The sequence below is a fragment of the Saccopteryx bilineata genome, chromosome 1 (genome assembly GCF_036850765.1).
Source record: "Saccopteryx bilineata isolate mSacBil1 chromosome 1, mSacBil1_pri_phased_curated, whole genome shotgun sequence".
Classification (NCBI taxonomy): Eukaryota; Metazoa; Chordata; class Mammalia; order Chiroptera; family Emballonuridae; genus Saccopteryx; species Saccopteryx bilineata.
Genome location: NC_089490.1, coordinates 313,029,106 through 313,054,068, shown reverse-complemented (window position 1 = coordinate 313,054,068; position 24,963 = coordinate 313,029,106). Strand labels below are relative to the sequence as shown.

At 40.5% G+C, this 24,963-nt stretch overlaps 1 protein-coding gene across 1 annotated transcript in view; it reads right to left on the bottom strand.

The window, feature by feature from the left end:
- Positions 1-24,963, bottom strand: part of GUCY1A2 (guanylate cyclase 1 soluble subunit alpha 2) — a 323,767-nt gene that overhangs the window by 264,097 nt on the left and 34,707 nt on the right. The window contains exons 2-3 of the mRNA XM_066247582.1: positions 22,862-22,923; positions 13,685-13,806 (exon numbers count right to left, since the gene is read on the bottom strand). Of these exons, the coding sequence (XP_066103679.1) occupies positions 13,685-13,806; positions 22,862-22,923 (184 nt within the window). The remainder of the gene's footprint in view (positions 1-13,684; positions 13,807-22,861; positions 22,924-24,963) is intronic.

Genomic DNA, 24,963 nt, shown 5'->3' with positions numbered 1-24,963 from the left:
TGCCAAGTTAATGACACAGGATGAAGAAAAGGAGAGATCGACCCAGACCTGGATGTGCCCACTTACTCAGAGACAGGAGAAAATTAGAAGAAGAAAAAATGTTATCATAAGCGCATGGTTTAGTCTCTACCACAGTCCTTAGTGTCAAGGAGATTTGGTACAGATAAAGAGAGACAAGAAAGAAAAGAAAGGAGAAAGAAAGAGAGGGAGGGGGGAGGGGGGAAGGGGGGAGGGGGGAGGGGGGAGGGAGGGAAGGAGGGAGGGAGAGAGGGAAGGAGGAAGGGGGAGGGAGGGAGAGAGGGAGGGAAGGAGGGAGGGAGGGAGGGAGGGAAGGAGGAAGGGGGAGGGAGGGAGAGAGGGAGGGAAGGAGGGAGGGAGGGAGAGTGAGCATGACAAGAGCACAGAATATCTAGCAGGAAGAATTAGCCTGAATCCAAAGACCAAAGGCTGTGAATGGAAGCAGGGCCCCAGTTCCTGGTCAGGGTTCAGTGATGGAACTAGAAATCCTGAAGAGGAGGAGAATGAGTAAAAAAGAACCGAGTAACATACAAGGCAGCAACCTTCCTTCAGAAATGAGACAAATAACCCAGATTCTAGAATCTCCAATACCAGTAAATGTAATGTGGTACCAAATTCTCTAAGAATTAAACTAGAACTTCTTAAGCATCCTTGCCCCATCAGCAGGGACAGCCTTGGAGTTAAGGCGTCGAGTCACGGCTGCACACCACAATGATCCAGGGAGCTCATTCTTAAAAACACAAATCCCTGCTAATATCCTAGACATGTAGCTAGGTATAGTGTTTGCAGGCCTCTTTCTTTCTCATGTCTCCAGATGATCCTACTTACTATATACAGTCACTCGTGGAATCCACTGTTCTAGGTTTTTTTTATCTAGAGATAATTATTTTCTGGGATTAACATTCAAATCAATAATGCAAAACATTTCTCTCTAGAAAAGCAAAAACATAAATTCTTAAAATAAAATTTGATATTTTCAGAGTTGGCTTTTCCTCTTATTTTCCTTGTCTAGCTCTGGACAAGATTCAAACCTGACCAGTATGTATGAGTCAGAAATTACTTTAGCATCCTTGCTTATGAAAATCACATCTGTTTTTTCCCTCAAACAACTACCATTATGCACCGCGTTGGTTTCTTGCCATATCTGTTACCAACCCTCCCCTAACTCCAAATGGAGTTCTTCCTCATACCAACCATGATTCACTGTTTCTAAGGGGACCCACAGCATTGCTTCTGACTCCCCCTCTCTCCACGGAGAGTGAAGCCCAATCCTCCATGTCCCCAACCATTCTCGGTCTCTCAACAATCGGCCCCAACTGAGACTGCACTATAACTGTGCTGGATAACAATGCACAAGCTGCCCACAACAGCTAAAATAAAGTTCATTTGTATCACAGGGAGAAATTTGGACTAGTATTTCCAAACCAAGATCTTCCTTCCTCAGACAAGAAAATTACTATGTTTCACCTTAAAGTTAAGACCAGACTTGATAGAAATATAAAAAGAAGAAAAAAAAAAGGCATGTTATTAGGCCAGAAATTGGAAGTCTGGGCTCAATCATACAACATTTGAAATGAATCTCATCTCACTTAACTACCTACTATTACGATAATAGAAATAGAAAAGGAGGAATCTGGAACGCCGATAAAAATCATCCACAGTACAGAACCACCCATATAGCTCTCTATGCAGAAGATAAAACATATGGTAATATTTCATATAGCTCTCTATGCAGAAGATAAAACATATGGTAATATTTCATATGGGGTTCATGAAAAACAAACCAAGAGAGATCAATATATTTACTTTTGAAAAACAGACTGACAATGAGATAAAAAAGTACACCATATATAAAAAGCCTTAATTTGAATAACATTTTTGTGACTCATAAATTCCTATTTGCCAAATTAATTAAATAAACTGTGATAGAAATGCTGTCAAAAACACAAAATTGACTGAAGAGCTGAACTCAAGGCTAATAAGGATGACAACTCCTGTAACATAATGTTTGAATTTAACTCTAACCTTACTTAAAAATTTTATTAATTTGCAGGATATATAAATAGCATGTATAGTTGATTGAAAATGACTAGTTACGCATCAGAGAGCAATGAAAACAGAAATAACATAATAGGCAAAAAAAAAAAAAATAGACCCATAGGCAAGAAATAACCAATTTAATGAATAAGAGTCATCAAATATAAATGAAACAGTAAGGGGAAGAAGGGAGGGAGGTGGTGTGTTCCTTTGAGTTAAAAGATTCAAAAGACCAAAAATGGTATTTCAATTAAAAGGCAAATGTGCCAAATCACGGTGAATTTACTCCATGGGATGGCAACGAAATGAGCTATGAGTTTGACATATGAAATTATATGGGTCCACAATCATTTCACATTGTACAGAAAGAATAAACTTCTAACTCAGAGGAAAAACAAAATTATGACTACAGTTTTGTCATAGAAGAGACGAGGGGTCAATGAGCAATGCGGCAGACCGTAACCTCAGAGAGTCAGTCTTCCTGCCTTCCCGTAAGCTAATGGTGTGACCCTGTACAACCAGCTTGACCTAGCTGTGCTTCCTTTTCTTCTAAGTCAAACATAATGTTTTCCCCTGTTAGGAATTTTGTAGATATTCAAGAGAAGTGATACTTTCTCCTGAGAAAAGAGCAATAATAGATTTTTTTAAGAGGCTTGAGAAACCTGTTATGAGGATAAAATGAGTAACAGCAGTCTTGGTGAAGGGAACTGACTCACTGGCCGCTGACGGGGTTGAGAGGAGTGAGGACGGCAAGCTGAGGACACGGTGCCAGCAAAGACTGCCTGTGGCAGCTGATACTTGAAACATCTTCAACAAATAGGATTACAAGTCATATCACTTCAAAGTTGTACCCAAACACCTAAAAGATTTCATTCCCCACTGTATAACACTGGCTAAATTCATTCTGAAATTTTTTTTTCTTTTTACCAAATCAAAGAGAAAGATTCTACTTATCGGTAAGATGTATCATTTATGCTAAAAATCTAAGAATGTTTTTTTAGAGAGAGAGAGAAACAGTGATTTCTTATCCCATAATTATTTATGCATCATTGGTTGATTCTATATGTGCCCTGACTGGGAATCAAACCCACAACCTAAGCATATGAAGATGACACTCTAATCAACTGAGCTACCCAGCCAGTGCCTAAGAATTTCTAAGCTGTGTCTAAATTCAGTCATAAAATCTTGAAAAGCCAAAGCCACACAAAATTAAAAAAAAAAACCAACATTCTCATATTTTGCATATGTTGAAATTATAAGGAGGTAGCAGGTGTTATTTTTGTTTATTAAAAGGGGAAAGATACATTTATTAGAATGGCTAAAATCCAAAAACTAATAATATCAATTCCTGGAGAGGAAGAAGAGAATGGTACAGCCATTCTGGAAGGCACTTTGGTCATTTCTTACAAAGCTAAAAAAAGTCCAGCAATCACACTCCTCAGTATTTATCTAACTGACTTGAAAACTTACATTTTAAAAAAAACTGCAAATGAACATTTATAGCATGTTTATTCATAATTTTCAAAGACAGAAGAAACTGAGATGTACTTCAACAGGTGAATAGGTACTGTGGTGCATCCATATGATGGAATATTATTCAGAGGAAAAAAAGAATGAGCTCTCTAGCCACATAAAGACATGTATTACTCTTAAATGCACACTGCGAAGCAAGAGAAGCCAATGTGAAAAGGCTACACACTGTATAATTCCATCCATATGACATTCTGTAACAGGCAAACTACAGAGTGGCAAACAGCTCCAATGCTTGCCAGTGATTTCAGGATGCGGATGGGTTGAATAAGTGAAGCGCAGTGGAGTTTTGAGGGCAGTGAAAGTGTACCAAATGACACTGTGATGGTGGACACATGACCCTGGTGCATTTATCAATAGAATTATATGGCACAAAAAGTAAACGTGTGCAGATTTTAAAAATCTGTATATAGGCCCTGGCTGGTTGGCTCAGTGGTAGAGCATCGGCCCTGCATGTGGAAGTCCCAGGTTTGATTCCCAGTCAGGACAGACAACAGAAGCGCCCATTTGCTTCTCCAACCCTCCCACTTCTCTCTCTCTCTCTCTCTCTCTCTCTCTCTTCCCCTCCCACAGCCAAGGCTCAATTTAATTGGCCCCAGGCTCTGAGGATAGTTCCATGACCTTGCCTCAGGCACTGAAATAGCTCAGTTGCTATTTCTCCTCTTCCTGGAGAGGAAGAAGAGAATGGTACAGCCATTCTGGAAGGCACTTTGGTCATTTCTTACAAAGCTAAAAAAAGTCCCAGCAGCCCCAGATGGGCAGAGCATCATCACCCCGTAGGGGACTTGCCAGGTGGGTCCCAGTCAGGGTGCATGTGGGAGTCTGTCTCTCTGCCTTCCCGCCTCTCACTTAATAAAAATAAAAAATCAAATAAAACAAAAATATGTATATAAAACAATCATGTTTAAAAAAAATCTCATTGAAGGTGGTGGAGTAGAAAGGTGATAACTGCATTACCTTGGAAATGAGCGGAGTCTGCAAAGCACCATACAGTAACTCCATACTCCAAAACTGCACATAAACACTGTACTCAGGGTGATAAAATTGTTTCCCAAGGGAGTGTGTGTTAATAATTCTGAAACAACATACATTACACTGGAACTGAATAATTAAGTAGGCGGATGGCTAAAGGGAGCCAAGTTTCTCACTGTTGGCGTAGGAGACCACAGACAATCAAGAGGAAAGTGTTAGAATAATCCATATGGTAATGGATTAGAGTTAAAGACTTCAGTATAAACTCATATTTAGCATAATATGGCTACAGATGGACACATACAGTAATATTCATAGATGGGCATATGGATATAAATAATACACATATACACATTTCCTTGCTCTGTCAGCTGAGACAGCCTAGACACAACACTGTAAAACCAACTTAGTACACCTATTCCCGAGCTCGTGATTTCTAATACCATTATGCAATTTAAAAAACTAGGATCCCTTAGAGAAATGATTGATTCTGGGACTGGGACAGAGAATACACAAAATGTGTCTGGAGCATTGTATAGTGTTAAAAAATAAAGAAGAGTTCAAAACACACAGACACACATGCACTTACATGCACACACACAAAATGATGGGTATATGTCAAAGTACAGAGCAGACAACTTAAAGAGCTGATCAGTACTCTTCAGAACCTCAAGGTAATCAAAGAGAGAGAGAGAGAGAGAGAGAAACTGTCACAGCCAAAAGGAGTCTAAAGAGACACAATAACTAAATATAATGTGGTACTTTGAGTAGAAAAAAAGAACAGGTAAAAATTAAGGATATCTGAATAAGGCACAGAATTTAGTTAATTATAATAATGTATCAACATGTTTATTAATTGGAACCAAAGTATCATATTAGTGTATGATGTCATTAATAGGAGAAATGGGTGTGAAATATTTGTGAACTTTTTGTACCATCTTCACAAGTTTTCTATAAATCTAAAACTGTACTAAAATTAAAAGTGTATTTTTTTTTCATTTTTCTGAAGCTGGAAACAGGGAGAGACAGTCAGATAGACTCCCGCATGCGCCCGACCGGGATCCACCCGGCACGCCCACCAGGGGCGACGCTCTGCCCATCCTGGGCGTCGCCATGTTGTGACCAGAGCCACTCTAGCACCTGGGGCAGCGGCCAAGGAGCCATCCCCAGCGCCCAGGCCATCTTTGCTCCAATGGAGCCTTGGCTGCGGGAGGGGAAGAGAGAGACAGAGAGGAAAGCGCGGCGGAGGGGTGGAGAAGCAAATGGGTGCTTCTCCTGTGTGCCCTGGCTGGGAATCGAACCCGGGTCCTCCGCACGCTAGGCCGACGCTCTTAAAAGTGTATTTTTATAAACTCAAAAGGAAAAGGAAAAGCTCCGGCCAAGATGACAGTGTAGGTAAATGCTGCACTCAGATTCCCCCACAACCCCATCAAAATTACACTCCAACAGGTATGAGGTGGTATTTCATTGCAGTTTTTTGTTTTATTTTGCTTTTGTGACAGAGATAGAGAGAGGGACAGATAGGGCCAGAGAGACAGGAAAGGAGAGAGATGAGAAGCATCAGTTCTTCATCGCAGCTCCTTAGTTGTTCATTGATTACTTTCTCATATGTGCCTTGACTGGGGGGGGGGGTACTACAGTAGGCCAAGAGACCCCTTGCTCAAGCCAATGACCTTGGGCTCAAGCTGGTGAGCCTTGTTCAAACCAGATGAGACCGTGCTCAAGCCAGCAATCTCAGGGTTTTGAACCTGGATCGTCCACATCCCAATCCAACGCTCTATCCACTGTGCCACCAACTGGTCAGGCTAAAATGTTTTCTGTCACCTTCTACTGGTTTCTACCAGAAAAATTCAAAACATTGGTACACAAAGACACACGCACCCCCATGTTCACTGCAGCATTATTCACGGTGGCCAAGACATGGGAACAACCAGAGTGTCCTCAACAGAGGATTGGATAAGGAAGATGTGGTGCATATATACAATGGAATACTGCTCAGATATAATAAATGATGACATATTGCCATTTACAACAACACGGATGGACCTTGAGAACATCATACTAAGTGAAATAAGTAAATCAGAAAAAGCTAAAAACTGTATGATTTCACACAAAGGTGGGATATAAAACTGAGACTCATGGACATAGACAAAAGTGAAGTGGACACCAGAATGGGGGACTTAAGGGGAAGGGGGCGTGAGTAAAAAGGGAAAATTATACGGTGACAGACAATGATTTGACTTTGGGTGATGGGCACACAACACAATGAATAGTTCAAATGCTACTGAGATGTTCACCTGAAACCCATGTGTTCTTATGGACCATTGTCACCCTGTTAAATTTTATTTCTAAATAAGTTTTTAAATAAATATGAATAAAATGGCAATAAATACACATTCAGCAACAATTGACTCTAAAAAGCAAAATAAACGAACAAGTAGAACAAAACAGACTCCTGGACACAGAGAACATTTTGATGGTTGCCACCAGATGGGAGAGGAGCTGGAGGGATGGGTGAGAAAGCTGAAAGGATGAAGAAGTACAAACTGACTGTCATACAGTAATCATGTGAGGTAAAGTACAGCATAGAGAATATAGTCGATGATATTGTAATAACTATGTATGTTGCCAGGTGGGTATGACATTTTCAAGATAGTCATTAAGTAAGTGAAATAATAAGTAATCACTGGGTTGTCGCCTGAAACTAGTATAATATTGTGTGTCAAATATAATTGAAAAATAAAAAATTATTTAAATTTAAAAAAAGAGGAAAAGAAAGTAAAAACCTATGTAATGAAAAATTTGGAAAAGAGGACAACTGACAATCCAAAGAATTTAGGTTGTGAAACGTGGCCTTTCCACACAAAGAGTGTCCAACAGAGAGTTGCTATAACGTAATAAGGAAACCATGCATTAGAGATAAAATAAGAGGGCTTGGCCCTGGCCGGTTTGCTCAGTGGTAGAGAGTCAGCCTGGCGTGCGGGGGACCTGGGTTTGATTCCCGGCCAGGGCACATAGGAGAAGCGCCATTTGCTTCTCCACCCCCCCTTCTTCCTCTCTGTCTCTCTCTTCCCCTCCCGCAGCCAAGGCTCCATTGGAGCAAGGATGGCCCGGGCGCTGGGGATGGTTCCTTGGCCTCTGCCCCAAGCGCTAGAGTGGCTCTGGTTGCGGCAGAGCGACACCCCGGAGGGGCAGAGCATCGCCCCCTGGTGGGCAGAGCTTCGCCCCTGGTGGGCATGCGGGGTGGATCCTGGTCGGGCACATGCGGGAGTCTGTCTGTCTCTCCTGTTTCCAGCTTCAGAAAAATACAAAAAAAAAAAAAAAAGAGGGCCAGTAAAAAAGGGAATAAAAATGGCATGTTTTTCCAGAAAAAAGAGAAGCTAAAGGAGTATAGAAAATTCAGGAGAAAAAAAATAGGAAAAGGCCTATTATAAGTTTCAGAAAACAAATGCTTCTAAAAGAAAAAAATATATCTATCGGGAGAGAGAAAACATACCCCATTCCTGATTTAACACATTTATCTTCTAAAACTGTTCTGCATAATTTAAGCATCAGTTTCTATTAAAGTGTTATTTTACATATTGGAGAGTACCCACAGTCAGTGGTCTCATTCCTGTTGTAGGCCTACCTACTACATTTAATCATTTCAGGGAAAGTATGTAGGCAGATACCAAAACATGAGTTCTTTCCAATTTATATCAAACCATGAGTCTAGGTCTCCGTTGGGAATTATTAAATGACATATTGTGACAATACAGCTAAATTTAACAACAACAACAGAGTACCGGTATTTGCATCAATTTCCTGAGCATAATTTCCCACAAGCAGCACAAAGCAGCCTGGGTCAGCCTGCAGGCACAGTATGTTGTGCTCAAGGAGAGAAACCCCAAGTTAGGGAGCCCTAATCTTTTATAATATATAGTAAGTCTTTCTGACTTTTGCTCCAGAGTAAGATAGTATCCAGGTCAGCAAATACACTGCCCTCTGCCTGGAGGGAGATGCTCTGCCTATCTGGGGCATTGATCCATTGCTCAGCAACCAAGCTCTTAGCGCCTGAGGCAGCGGCCATGGAGCCATCCTCAGTGCCTGGGCCAACTCACCTAATTGATCCATGGCTGCAGGTGGGGGGAAGAGAAAGAGAGAAAGAGAGACAAGAGGGAGATGGGTGGAGAAGCAAATGGGTGCTTCTCCTGTCCGCCCTGACCAGGAATCGAACCCAGGACATCCACATGCCAGGCCAACACTCTAGCACTGAGCCAACTAGCCAGGGCTAACAACATCTACCTTTAATGAGAGAGAAAATTGACCAGTTATCAAGTTACAGTAACAAAAACTATACTGGCAGGATTAATTTATTGCTATCAATCTTTTTTTTTTTTTTGACAGAGACAGAGACAGAGGGACAGATAGGGACAGACAGACTGGAAAGGAGAGAGATAAGAAGCATCAATTCTTTGTTGCGGCACCTTAGTTGTTCATTGATTGCTTTCTTATATCAATATGTGCCTTGACCTGGGGGCTACAGCAGAACAAGTGACCCCTTGCTTAAGACAGCAAACTTGGGCTCAAGCCAGCAACCTTGGGCTTCAAGGCAGCAACCATGGGGTTATGTCTATGATCCCACACAAAAGCCAGCAACCCCATGCTCAAGTTGGTGAGCCTGCACTCAAGCCAGGCACCTCAGGGTTTCAAACCTGGGTCCTCTGTTTCCCAGTCAGATGCTCTATCCACTGCGCCACCACCTGGTCAGGCTTATTGCTATCAATCTTAATTCATCAACACAACCAGTAAATAGTTATTACACCAACTAGTTTTCCAAGATGCTAAAAATGTTAAACATATTCCAATTCACTAAACAATTATATAAGTAAGAGTTATTCTGGGAAAACCCCCAAGGTAATATTAACCCTAAGTAAGGCTGACTAATTCTTCAGTGTTATGGCCAATTAAAAGGCTGTTAAATGCATGTTCCAAATCCCAATAAAACCAAAAGGTAAATGCAACTTAACATATAAGCAACAAATCATTGCTTATAAAAAATATAATTAATTGATTTAAAACGCTCCATACCAGCTAATTATTCTGGAATCTGTGACACTTTATGGAAAATTCTGGTTTCAAAGTATTTCACAATCACTGATACCAGGAAAATTTTGTGAGGTATAAGCCCCAAAGATCATCTCCTCCCTCCTCCTCACCTTCCCAACAAATAATCCCATGACAACATTATTCTTATTCTGAGTTTACTTGTGCTAAGTTTCTGGAGACAATAAAGCCCCCACTCTAACAGAAGACTTTTGAAAACAGAGAAAACTTTAACAAATATTCTTTCACAATTCATGTCCTTCCTGATTATTTTGAGAGAAAATGTACTTAGAAAATAACTGATTAATACTTAGAAAATAACTGAATCTTAGTAAAATAGCAAACCTTAGTTTGCTATACCTCATCAGTAAATCAATTACCTAGTGCTCTCATATCTATCCTAGTGTGGAATGACTTTTCTTGCACTGGCTCCTCCAGTCATCGCTGAAACACCGACAAACCCTTTAATAGCATTAAAACTGAAATAGTCATAACCCTTGTTTATATTAAATTATATTACAGCAAAGGGACCTATGTATTTTATCATCCTTCTCTCTTAGCTCTGTCTCTGTCCCCTCCAACATTGCCTAAATCCACCACAGGACCAGGTGGCAACACATGGTATGGATGCTTTAATGGTTAATCATAGATGCTTCATCATAACATTCAACAGTTACAATGCCCCCCCCCAAAATGCTTGATTGTGCAACTCAAAGGCACATAAACACATTTTTACTAATTAATTGGAGCTAAAAATAAATGGGCTTTGTAGATTATGGCTGGAAAAGGTTTACATTTTTCCAACAACCAAAATTAGAAGATCACTTTGGTATGCAAAAGACATGTACCAAATAAAGCAATAAATGTAACACTAAAAGTCTTCACCAGGGAGGGCACAGTTCACAACTCCCTCTCTTTGCATAGCCTTTCCCAGAGTTTCAAAGCCTGTTTAGGGGGCCCCACTGCAGTATCACAGGGACCACAAGAACACGAAAATGAGACAAAAAGATGACAGGGAGCAGTCTGTACTTCATATCCCTAATTCGTAAATGATGACACAGAAATAGCAACAACCAGTTTCTAAGCCAACAGCAGAGAAATACATGGTAAAAATCTTGCTGCCTGGAAAAAGTCCTTTCTCATCATCAGTGGGCATGAACCACTCTGTAATGTGCGTGCCTCTTCTTTATTCTTCAGGGAGTCCTAGGGAAGCAGGGAAGGAACACACACAGGACGGAGGCATCACTGGGCTTCTGCAAGGCTTTCCCCTCCCTTCAGCTTCCTCTTTATTTCATGCCAACCACTAGATTCAATCATCAACCTGCAAAGCCAGTAAGCAATCAAACTATCTACAGGAGTTGATATTAAATCAATACAGATGGTCATTTTGAAAAGAGTAAAATTTGTTACTCTGATCTAATTTTCTGACCTGTGACTTTAAACTTTTTTTTTATAATAAAGTATGAATAACATAGAGATGAGTGAGCACAGTTCTAGTCTCTACCATAACTCTATAATACATTAAGAAAGGGAGAAAAAATATATATTCCCCAATCCCAACCCAGCAATGTTCTAACCACTCTCCCCAAAGGTGATAAATATAAATATAAATCAGAGTTGGAAAATTGCCCTCTGGTATCCACGGAGAAGGTTTCCAAGTATCAGAATTTCTCTTAACTGGGTTGAAACTATTTCTCCATGCCAAACCCCCATACTCAAAAAAAAGGGGGGGGCTTTCTTTCTTGTACAGTGTTTTTCTGTCCCATGAGTTAATCAATTCTTTCATTCTCATAAATGATTACACAGGAAATTTTAAATGTAATTTTTTAAAAGATGAAATCTAAGCAAACCAAGATTAATCATAGTTCAAGGACTTGTTAAAAACAATGCTTCATTGAATATGACCAGTAATGCTGTTATCTTTGTCCTCAGTCTCTATTTCAAGTTACGAAAAGACATCATTCAAAAGAGAACAGCTACCTCTTAAGCACAAAATTACCTGTTAGATCCAGGCCAGCATCTGGTCAACAGGTGGCAGGCAATTAGTTTTACTCTTCAGAAATTTAAATTTTATAAAATTGTGCTTTGTACATTTTAGAAACAACCCATCATTACTTGGGGGAGGGGGACTGACCCAATCTCTCTTTTCTAGAAAAATAATATTAATGGAAATCCAAACCCTGTTATAGAGTCACCTTCTAAATTGTAAGCACCTACCTTAAATCTACTCACTGCCTAATATCATCAGGTAGCACATGACCCACTGTTCTTTCTGCTCACTATATAACCTGCATCCCATGGCATTGCTGAAGGGCAACTAAGCTGCACTGGGACACAGCGCCACCTGGTGGTTATCATGCCACATTGTCTGTCCTAGGGTTTCTTTGCAGGACTTGGGCACACTCCTTTGCAAGTCATAGTTCAGATGCCATTACACTCCTTATATATTTATTACCTTGAACACTTCATACTCTCTCAAACTCACTGATTCTCAAGGTAGAGTGCAAAGGAAAGGAAATGTGAGAGTAAAGGAAATGTTTACAAACTGTATGAGAGCAACTTTCCAAAATATCACAGTTCCCTCTGCCAAGATTCTGATGCATCCTTCTTAGTGGGGCTTCAGCTCACTACAGCCCTTGAAAATCACAAATTGTCAAGAGAAGAAGACGTTAAGGATGGTAGAGTCCTTAGAAAGACAAAATCAGAAAACTGTGCCCAGCTCCTGGGAAATGCCCAGCCCCGCCCCCTTCACTCTCATCCCTCACCTTCTCCAATAATAACTTGGGAGGTAAGTACAACGTCCCTACAGTTGTACTAAGATTGAAGTTCGTAAACCTTTGGCTTTCCTTTTCACTGTCTTGCAGCTATTATAGACAAACTACGTATGTAGTATGTATCTATATACCTCCCCTCACAAGAGTTCCATGTTCTTAGTATACTATCTTGTGTTTACAGAAGTTACCTAGGATGAAATGTACTCATGGATGGCTGGAGGCCCAGCTTGAGTGTGAAGACCAGCTGTATCTCTACGAGATATATGTTTAGAAAAATCTAGTGGACTCATGTGTTGAGATCACCTGGCATCTCTTTCTAGAAGGGACTCAGACGTCCCTGGAGAAAGTACTTATCCTAAAGGGAAAGAAAACCAGGCAGACAAGTTTGCCTCAGTCTCCGTCATCTGACTCTGAGGGAGATGTGATTCTGAGTTCTGTGTGGGGTCAGTCACTACGATTTGTTGGTCCCCACCACCACTCCATGGATTCCTATCTCAGTCATAAGGACAATTTGCAAAAACAAAAAAAAATTGAAAGGGGTATTTTTCACTAAAATCCTCTATAAGACATTAGGGCAAAGTATATGCCTGCTGTGGCATCTACTTTGCATTCTACACAACACAGCTCTCACACGCCAAGATTATTAGATATTAAGGTAGTACAATAGTACCTTAATGCTGCATGACTCAGTGCAGTTTACAACAGCACTCCTTAGTCATTTTAGGAGCATCCAAAAACAGCCATTCTGTCCTAAACACTAGTGTCTTTAAGGTGGACACACACATCACAACACACAGGGCACAAAGACCTCAGCAGAAGTCCTGCTTCATTGCCTCTGAATCCACTGTGGATATCTATGATCTACCTTCCAGCCCCAACCAAGGCCTCCAGAAAGAATGGAGTAATAATAATAGAAATAATAGTGTATGGGCTTTGAGAGGACAGAAAGATCCCCAATTTAAGCCAAGAGTAAGTGCCAGAGAAATATGGATCACAGGAGGCTAATAAAACCAATGTGAATATTTAGAAGTTTCCATGGAATATCAGTTTTTTATTATAATGTTTTTCAATCTCCACGTAAATGTCATACATGTCATTTCCACTTACACATCTTCAGGAATGTTGAAATTACATCACTTGAAGACAAGGTCTCAATCTGCCACAGCCTCCAAATTCCTCTTTAGTAAAAAACAAAACATTTACACCTCTACTTTCCCTCTCCCCCTCATTCATTTTCTCATAACTGTATAAATATGTAGTTAATATACCGAGTATATTAGCAGAACACTGAAGAATTGCTGAGACGTCTTCAATTTCCTCTTTGTTGGAATGGTCTGCATAGGAGCATCTGTTAGAGATATTGTGGAAATTCTTTTCTGCATCCCTATAACTAAGAAAAAAACAAAATTAGCATATGGAGAAAAATGTTAAAGCATCTGCGAATGCACTCATATACATGCATACACACAAGTACACACAGTCTATATGCTCTTAGCATAATCACATTTTTAAATAACCGAACCTTTAAGGCACAATCTATGACATAAGCCCATGAGCACTGGCAGTGTGGACCTGGAACTGGAGACTATCATTTATAAGAAAGCTATGTTTGAAAAAAAATAACAAATGAGGAAATTATATTAGCATTACATAACTAATGTTTCATAGCTGTTGGTAATCTGTCTTTACAAAGAAGTTGCCTAGAAAAAGAATTAGCAGTATTAATTTGGTGCATTGGCACTAACTGTGTTGAAAGTAAATATGTCCTAGCTTCTATCACAGATAGTCAAGAAGATAGCAGTATGGTGCATAGACAATAAGCAAATAAATTGTTTCGAGTCTGACAGAATTTATTTATTTATTTTTTTAATGATATTTTATACATTTTTGATTCTAAACTGGAAACGGGGAGAGACAGTCAGACAGACTCCCGCATGCGCCCGACCGGGATCCACCCGGCACGCCCACCAGGGGCGATGCTCTGCCCACCAGGGGGTGTCGCTCTGCCAAGACCAGAGCCACTCCAGCACCTGGGGCAGAGGCCAAGGAGCCATTCCAGCGCCTGGGCCATCCTTGCTCCAATGGAGCCTCGGCTGCGGGAGGGAAAGAGAGAGACAGAGAGGAAAGAGGGGGTGGGGGTGGAGAAGCAAATGGGCGCCTCTCCTATGTGCCCTGGCCGGGAATCGAACCCGGGTCCCCTGCACGCCAGGCCGACGCTCTACCGCTGAGCCAACCGGCCAGGGCCGAGTCTGACAGAATTTAAATCATAGTCTTACCATTTTCTTTTTGTAATAATATAATTGATATACATTATTATATTAGTTTCAGGCATATAATGGAACTAGTCAGCATTAAGATACATAACGAAGTGATCACCACTCTACGTCTCTATTGTACAGGTTGTTTCAATAGTGTTGACTATGCTGTACATTGCAGTCTCGTGACTTATTTTATAACTGAACATTTGTATTTCTAATCCCCCTTCACATTTTTTGCCATTTTCTATCTGTGAAATGTGGGGCAAGCCACCTCACCTCTTTTAGTCTAAATGTTCTCACTCATGAAATGAAGATGCCACCCAAAGTCCCTGTGAGGACTAAATGACAATACGCATGTGCAATCAGCTGTCTGGACCTTCTCCAGTGGCCTCTAACTCAGAGCCAAAACACAAAAGTTGAAGATGTCAGGAGCTGACTGCTCCCTCATTCCAAAAGAATAGCCAAGGAGAGCAGACATCGTCAGAACTTTAGAAATGGCTAAATAACCACTACCACCATCACCCCATCACCAGCTCACAGAAGCAAAGGAATATAAGAAAATCAAAAGGAAATCTTCAGAAGAATGAGTAAGCGGCCTAGGAAGAGAGTGTTGGTATTGGTTTTTCCCTCCCCTTTGTGAAAAGGAGAGATGGAAGTGCTCCCTGCAGAAGCCCAGCTGGTGAGAGAGAGGTCCACCCCATCGAGTTTGGGGTTGGCTGTCTCATTCCTCAGTGAACATCTGCTGAAGAATCTCGGCTCATCCCTTTGTGTCTGACTTAGTGGAAGAATAAGCTTCCAGAAAGACAGTTAAATAGGGAAAAGAAATAGAGCCAAGTTGGGAAGAGCCTACAGTCCCACCGTTTGGCAAAGCAAAAGATAAAAAATAAAAAGAGTTTCCCATGGATGAGGGAGATGCCACTAAAGAAAGGCAAGCTTGATGTCCCCGTCTAGAGACAGCAGCCAGGGCAGGAATCCAACTAGCGCGACTCTGAGGGGCGGTCATCAGGTCCGGACAGAGAGCATCAGAGGCAAGGTGGAACCCACACCTACACTGCACCAAGGGCATCACAGCCAAGAAAGGCCTATTGCAGCAACCAGGGGATCACAAAAGGCTTCTTCCATTTTCTCTCATTCTTGCCTGACACAGCACATCAGAAGAGGAAGAGACCTAGCAAGGCGTGGCCTGGAGTGGTGGAGTGAAAAACCACCTTCTATCCTCACCCCACCGCTTCCCAAGTTCCTTAGGCCAAGACTGACCCAGGCAGAGACGGACAGAAGACAGAGGCTGGATGTGAGATTAAAGATTTCAACAGGTCTGGGTCCTGGCCAGGTAGCTCAGTTGCTTAGAATACTGTCTCCATGCTCCAAGGTTGCGGCTTGATCCCCAGTCAGGGCACATACAAGAATCAACCAATGAAGGCAGAAATAAGTGAAACAATAAGTCTCTCCCTCTTTCTTTCTGTCTCTTTCTCTCTCTTTTGCTCTCTTGCTCTTTAAAAAAAATCAATGAAAAAAATAAAAATAAAAGTTTAATTTGTCTGAAGTAGACTTTATATTCCCTGAATGTCCTTGGAAAAGAGAGCAATCTGCCCAAACTAATATAAAAAAGCAGCCATGCTAGCATGTTTGAAGTGATTGGAGAGAAAAAGGAAAATAGCTTCATGGCTGTAGACCTAAATGAGATCTGACTCTAAAAAATCAGTTAAGCAAAATGCCCACTTTAGTTTCTAGAATGCAGGATTCACTCAATGAAAGGTAGAATGCGGAGCACAGGCATTGAACACAGAGAATAAAGAATTTTTAAATCAAGTGCCATCATTTGCATGACCTTGGACAAAACATTTTTGTCAGAGCCTCAACTTACTCAACTGTACAATGATTCTGCGAAATAGATGGTTAGGACTAAATAAAATAACAGATGTGGAGTGCCTATATATTGCCTCAAACACTGGGAGCAATAGATAGATGTTAGTTTTCATCTAACTTTTTGCTTTCATTCAATAAGGTAATTATCTTTTGTGACTATATGAAAAAGAAGCTAGATAATGTTTTAGATAACAAAATTTACAGCTATAAAATATGACCATGGAAGCAGAAGTAATATCATTGAAGTTTTTTTTCCCCAGAATAATCAGAGATCACCCACTCCTAATTTTACTTCTAACGTTCTATTGAAATTATTCTAGCTTAACCCCTATTCAATTGTCAAAAGAAAAAAAAGAACAGAAGGTTGGCTGTATAAAATAAACATAGTGCCCACAGTGATAATTGGAGTAACAGAATTTAATTTTAGATGACTATAGGAAATGGTGTTCCAGGCTAATATGAAGTTGGCAGCGGTCCTACCCGCAGTATTAGCACAGCGATGCTAACTCTGGCAAAAAGCACAAAATGAATGGCATCATTCTGAATGCATGGTCCTTTATACTTTAGTGTTTAAAATATATAATGAACAAACATTACATCTCAGAAAGATTATCATGTGTTTTCCAATCATAGTTTTAAAGAAATCTCGGCTTTGTCTACACTGCCATAGTAAACCACTTCTTATGAGCTATAGACCAGTTGGATTATGGTAGTATAGTGAGAGCAGCTGGGGGTATGCACTCGAGAGGCAGAAATTTAGGTTAGAAAACTCTGTAAGAAGAAAGCTATAGAACGTGCACTGGGCATGTTTATGCTTAACGCCCACTGCTGAACAACTGATTCCAAACTTTCAAAGGCTCAAGGAGGACAGGGAAAGGCTACACCAAGAGAATGAAGGTGAAGACAATTATTGAGGTGCAAAGAAGTCAGGTACTAATAAATAGCACTCATAATAACTCAATGAACGTACTGATAACCTTTGTGTACCAGGCACTGTACTATTCTATATGACCTAACTTATCATTAATATTTCATTTACACTTCACACCTGCAATTATCTGCATTTTAAAAATAAGAAAACTGAGAGGCTCGGAGTGGTTAAATAATCTGTCCAGGATCATTCCAAAGCATAATCTGAATTCAAGTCTAATAAATCTGATATGACTCCTTCCAAAGCATTTCCTCATCCCCGATCTCTCCTACACAACAAAGACGCACAGAGAGAAGGAAGGGCAGAAGACAGCATCAAGATGACATCAGACACAAATGTCATTGTAAACCCAATTTTCCTCAGTCCTGAGTCCCTTTCCATTCCTAAGGGGAACCTCCCGATCTCCTGCTTTTCTTCTCACTATACTTTCCACCCCACACTTTCCAAAAACCTAGTCCATTCCCGAGAAGTTTGAGTTAAAGCAGCACAAAGATGCACACTCATGCCCCCTTTACTCACTCGAGGTTGAGGGAAGGAAACTGCGCTACCCAAGCAAACAACTACCCAAGTGAACATGCTTGTGAAGGGCTTCTATAGTAATCAAAACTCAGCACAGTCGGACACACTGTGGCAGAGCTTAAGCATTCATGGAGAAATGATGAAGATAAATCAATATAATTTAGCTATAAAGAAAAGGGTCCTGGGTACTGGAACTATAATTCTATAACTCTAATGGACCCTGGAGATTATTTCCACCCCTCCTTTTACACCCACCTCCCAAGCATAATTTACTCTTTTATCCACTATGTATGTACCTCTGTGTGCACTGCTCCAGAGTACAGTTTATTCATTTATTCACATTCCCTCACTGCCCCCGTATTGTTAGTCCCTCCTAGGTGCCAAGCATTTACAAAGGTATAGAAATATAGAAGTAAATAAGATCAATAACCAAATAATAAAATTAAAAAACATACAAGCTATTGATAAGCACTATGAAGAGGAATAATGAAAAGTAATACAATAAAAAATGACTGGAGTTGGAAATTAAGGTTAAGGGATGGAGATTAGGTGGTCAGGAAGGTCCTTCTGAACATATTACATTTAAACAGACAACTACATGTATAAAAAGACTAATCTACAGAAACATCTGGGGAAAAGCATTCCAGAAAAATGAAACAGCACATGCAAAGGCCTTGAAGTTGGGCAAGCTTGGTTTAGTTGAGATACCCACAGATGACCACAGTAACTGGAGTGGAGTGAAACGGGGAGACTGGAAGGAAATGAAGTCAGACACAAGCGGAGGTAAGGTCACAGGATGAAGTCAGGTTTTATTCTATCACAGTCCATCTTTTTATATGGATCAGAGCAGAAATTTCAGAGTGTGATCCCTGAACCAGCAGCACCAGCCAAACCTGGGAACTTAGAAATGCTGATTCCGTGCCTTAGCTATAAGAAATACAACCTCTGCGCTAGTATCTCTCCTAAAAGATACATAAATCTGATGCTTTGAAGAAAATAAAAATAAGGTAGAGTGTTAATTTAAAAATGAATAAGAAGAGTGTTTATATGTGTTTATGTTTTTTCCAAACACAAATGATTAATAAATTTGAATTGTTAATTCAAAAAAAAATTTTTTTAATGCCAAGCCTTGGGCCTCTCCCAGACACAGCTGATCAGGACTCTGAGAGCAGGCCAGCAATCTGAGTTTCAGCAAGCCTGGCGGGTGATTGTGATGCACATCAACACTTGGGAACCACTGGTTTAAAGTGAGAAAGTGGTATGATCTAATTTTTTTAATCATTTTTCTGCAGTGAGAATACAATGTTAAGGGACAAGCAGAGATACCAGAAGATTCGATAGAAATCTCTAGGTGAGAGACGATGGTGACAGTGAAGATGAAGAGATTTGTCACATATGGCATGAATAAATCATTTTAGCACTAACTTCCTGATTTGAATGATGTCTATGAATAAATAAGTGAACTAGTGAATGGGTAAGTTAAGGCCCAGAATAAACATTTATAGATAAAGTTGCTGAGGTACAGAGATGCTATCCCTCCCCCTAACAAGAGGCTGCATCAGCTGCTGCCTCCCAGTCCTCCGTCTGTGTGAGCCTTTGAACAGCTGCTCCCTGCACTCAAGGCTAGGAAAAATGCCTCAGAGAATTTCTGTGGACTACTGGTATATGAATCCATCAAGGGGTGGGATCACTCACTCCTAGAGCTCTGATAAGTAAAGCAGATCCCAGTGGAAAGTTTTAAAAGAGAGGAAAGGGAGGATGGGAAGGTGAGTAGTTAGAGGCTAATTTAAGAAAACAAGAAGAGAAAGTCTAGCTCCTACTTCCTATTAACCCTCTGGGTACACAAGATCAAGTCAGGACACTTAAAGCTGAATTCCCTCAAGACAAATTTTAGGCAAAATCCAACTTCAGGGATTAGGAAAAGCATCTCTTTCCCACCCTAATCTCCCCAGAAATATGTAAAAGAATGCCTGCCAGCACTTATTGACTGAAATCCCTTTAACGGGGGAAAAACACATTCCTTTTCATCATTAGAGATAAAAAACCTTTAATTGTATTTTCTTTAAAAAGAACACCACATAGATGTGAATACATGTTAATCCAAATGTTAGTGGTAAGAGAGGCCCTCCTTTTTCAGTACTGAAAAGAGAGAAAAAAAAAAGCAGAAAGAAGGAGCCTAAAAGGCACAACTGAAGGAAAAGGAAAGACAGTCAAGAAAAACAAAAGTGACAATATTCTGCCAACTCGCCCCTTTTGTCTTCATCAGCACGAGTACAATGAGCAAAGGTAGTCAAGTCCTCAGAAGGCATTCAAGACTCAAGTAAAAAATATCCTAATAGGTCTATTTGAAACCAGGATATCTATACATTGCAGTGCATTCCAGTGTGTTTTCGTTACACTGTGTCTGCACTAAACAGAACTAGGAGAGACCAGAGGTTATGTCTACCTACATAAAGAAAAGAGGCCTGACCAGGCGGTGGCGCAGTGGATAGAGCGTCAGACTGGGATGTGGAAGACCCAGGTTCGAGACCCCAAGGTCGCCAGCTTGAGTGTGGGCTCATCTGGCTTGAGCAAAAATTCACCAGCTTGGACCCAAGGTCGCTGGCTCAAGCAAGGGGATACTCGGTCCACTGAAGGCCCGTGGTCAAGGCACATATGAGAAAGCAATCAATGAACAACTAAGGTGTCGCAATGTGCAACGAAAAACTAATGATTGATGCTTCTCATCTCTCCGTTCCTGTCTGTCTGTCCCTGTCTATCCCTTACTCTGACTCTCTCTCTGTCTCTGTAAAAAAAAAAAAGAAACAAGGAGAGCTGAGGCAGTAATTTAGAAAAAAAAGACAACTCCATCTTATAAACAGAAAAGGAATTTTCTGATTATGTTAATATAGTTTAGTTATCTATTTGATCACATTTGTCAAATTCCCACTCCAATTTGCCTTGGAGACATCGTTTAGTTCATGAGTGAGACAATTTCATCACTTACTTGATTCCGTATCAGAGAGAGCCTTCAAAACTCCAGAAAATAATTTGCATTTGATTACTAATATTGTCATAAAAATATTAAGAATGATGATAATAAACCTAAGAGCAAACATGTAGTACTTATCACATACAAGAAACTGACCTAAGAATAGTATATGGACAAATTTATTCCCAACACCATACTTGGAAAGCAGTGTATCCAATGAGACTGATTAAGTTTTATTTTAGAATGTGTGGAGATTAATTTGACATTCTTTATCTTTGTTAGGATAAACCATTTAAAATTCTTAATGGCCTCAAACTAAAAGCCATCTCATGAGTTTAAATAGTATGTTTTTCTTAGTGCTGCACTCTTGAGGACTGAGGTGACAAAGTTTCAAAGTAATTCCCTTTGAAATGACAATTAACATAATTACCAAGCTGTTCACATATATGATATTGTACTAGGTACTGAGATTATTGTTCCAGTAAGCTTTCTTCTCTTTTGTTTTATAAAAAAAGAAAATTATACAGTACCTTAATAGACAAAAAATATATTCTTGATCTCCCCCCATGGTAAGGACTACTAACCATAAATGTTAAATGATTCCTAAAAACATGTCAAGAAGAACCAGGGGTTGAATCTTAGCTCCTCAAAAGTTCTTAAAAACTTACAAAGATAAATCACTATAGCACATAAAGAATATTAACAAGGCCCTGGCTGGTTGGCTCAGCGGTAGAGCATCGGCCTAGCGTGTGGAGGACCCGGGTTCGATTCCCGGCCAGGGCACACAGGAGAAGTGCCCATCTGTTTCTCCACCCCTCCCCCTCTCCTTCCTCTCTGTCTCTCTCTTCCCCTCCCGCAGCCAAGGCTCTATTGGAGCAAAGATGGTCCGGGCACTGGGGATGGCTCCTTGGCCTCTGCCCCAGGCGCTAGAGTGGCTCTGGTCGCAACATGGCGATGCCCAGGATGGGCAGAGCATCGCCCCCTGGTGGGCAGAGCATCGCCCCATGGTGGGCGTGCCGGGTGGATCCCGGTCGGGCGCATGCGGGAGTCTGTCTGACTGTCTCTCCCTGTTTCCAGCTTCAGAAAAATGCAAAAAAAAAAAAAAAAAGAATATTAACAAGATGAATTAAAAGTATACATTGCTTCTAATGTCAATGAATTTAATTTAAATAGCTAGATTGCAAGGGAAAGTGGATTTAGAATTTTGGATTCACCAACTTCCTTCTGCAACATCAGTTCAAAATTTACTTTACACTCATCTGGAGATTTCTGTTTACAAAATACTTTCATTAAAATGATCTCATTTAATAATGACACCTAATCCTTGATTTAGTTATTATCAGCATCACCTCTACAAAAGAGAGAAAGTTACTCAAAAGTTCTATGTGCTGGTGAAGCTCTGAATTCCTGGTTTTTGACTTCAGCTCTTACCTCCTTACACCATATCACGATGATATCAATAAATGGGGGCTAAGTGTGTGTGTGTGTGCGCACGCGTGGGGCATATGATTCTCACTTAACTATTAACTTGTAATGATTTCAATTAAATTTTACTGATGGATTCTAAAATTTCATTTAAAGCCTCTCACTTGGTACCATTAAATCTTACCTCATTACTAAGGCAAAACTATGAGATTCAATGGGTGAAAATAAAAGGGTAAAAACACAAGAAGAAAAAAAAAAGAGCAATACCAAAAGGGAATTTTATTTAAAAGGATTAAACACAAAGAAGCCTGAGGAAGTCACCCCAAAGGCTGCTCACGAGCCACCACTCCATGCTCAGTAGACAGTCCCTTGGAAAAGTTGACCTATGTGGCCAAAACTACCTGCTCAACAGCTATGTTTGAGTAACTACCTTTAATTTGCCCCTAGTAATGGCCAAAATCCATTTTTTACTTACCCAATAACTTGGCTCTCATAATACTGCAATGTCCTCTTGAGAGTTTGCTGAATCGTCTGAGGCTACAGAATAATAATAATAATAAAAATAAATTATCAGCAAATCAGTGCCATTCCCATTCTGAGCATCATAGGCAGATATGTACGTTCTGATTTATCTTGTAAGAGTTTTTGCTTTACAATATTACACCATTATGCATTTTGCTATGTATTTTCCCCACAGGAACTAATTAATATGAAGCTCTTACCAAGAACTTCCCAATTTCAAATATAATAGCTTTTCCTAGCCTTATTTTCCCCAATTATTTTGTACCAGTTATTAAGTTCAGTAAAACATTCATTGGCTGCCTATAATAACCTTGGCCCCGAAAGCAGTGGGGAGGGGGTGGACTGTGAAACATGGGTCATGTGCAGGGCAAGCCTGACTTCCTCAGCCATCCAAAAGACTTCACACAGTGCTCTGTGGCCTCTTAGAGGGGTCACCAATGCTCTGGGCAAGAAATGGGGTCTGAAGCAAATACCTAAATAGCTCATGACCAAATTTTATAATCCTCTCCTCTCTGTGACAGCTGAAAATAGAGTTTCTTAATCCCAAACCAAGAAATTATTCTTTTGATATTTAGGCAACAGAGCTTATACATGGAGCTTCAGACCTAGGGAGCCATGAAAGTGACATAGAGCTTACTAACAAATTACGACAAAAACAACTTCTCAGTGGCAGTCAACCAAGCAGAGAAAGAGCTATCAAAATATTGATCCATTATAGCCATGGATGAATTTTAAGGGAATATATTGACTCTGACAGAGACTCTTCCAGATGTGAGACAGCAAGGTAGATGATCTAGTGGGCTCCCACTAATTAAACTACAAGCACCTAGAAAAGTATGAAAGAGTAATCTGCAGAAAGGATGTAGCACACTTAGGTAACTGCTGGTCCCTAAGCAGTTAAGAAATACCAGTTTATTTTTCAGCCCTAACCTTTCAGAGTGGCTGTCTTAATACTATTTCCTTTAGAGGAAACTACAAAGGTTGTTGTCCAGGTTCACTTGAACCCTTTCCATGTTCACTTCTTTATGAAAACATCCAGTATAGTTTAGCTATATATCCCTACCTAACATTCTTCAAAGTTTCAACATCCTCCTCGGTAGGGAATGGTTGCTTTAAAGCTAGAATAAAGTAAACTGCAATTAAATTAAGAACATCCTCTGAGGCCCTGGCCAGGTCGCTCAGTAGATAGAGCATCGTCCCTGTGTGCCTGGCCGGGTCGCTCAGTAGATAGAGCATCGTCCCAGTGTGCCAAGGTTCAATTCCCCAGTCAAGACACGTACAAGAAGCAACCAATAAGTGAACAACTAAATGGAACAACTAAGTAGAACACTGAGTTGAAGCTTTTCTTTCTCTCATTCTCTCTCCCAGTCCCCCTCCCTTCCTCTCTCTCAAATCAATGGAAAAGTTTTAAGGGGGGGGGCATCCTCTGAGATGTTCTACACTGTCATTTGGGAGATAGCTTACCCTGAGCACATCTAAGGCCTCAGATACACTATAGCCAAACCAATTCAGAAGTTAGTTTCAGGAGGAATTAGCCTCTGAATGTTCAAAGAAAGAGGTTCAGGGCAACTTCTCTCAACAGCTGTTTTTCGTTTACACCAGGTAAAAACCACGAACAGGAGGCCTCAAACTGGCACAGATGCTTCTACTCATAAGGACAGTCTCAAAGCAGAGTAAATAGAAAACATCTAAGAAAGAAAAATCATTCCTGAACCAAGAAGCAATAGAGCTATTGAGAAATCTAAAGAGGATGAAGCAGACACAGCAATCCTAGAGCACAGGAAAAGTGTACTTTAAAAACCCAATCCACAGCCAACCTCAACCAAGTCATTATCAGTCACTGGCTCAGTCCCCCTGGGAGCTGGGCCTCCTGCACTGGCTGGGCACTTTCTGAGCTAAGATAACTTTCTCTTTGGCAACATGCCCTCCAAGCAGTTAATGTCCACAGGGGGATTGTCCTCCCAATAACCTCTGGTCCCAAAACATGGGACAGAAAACAGGAACTAGAGAGCACAGGGCCAATTAAGACCAGAATGACCTCATTTTTATAAAAGG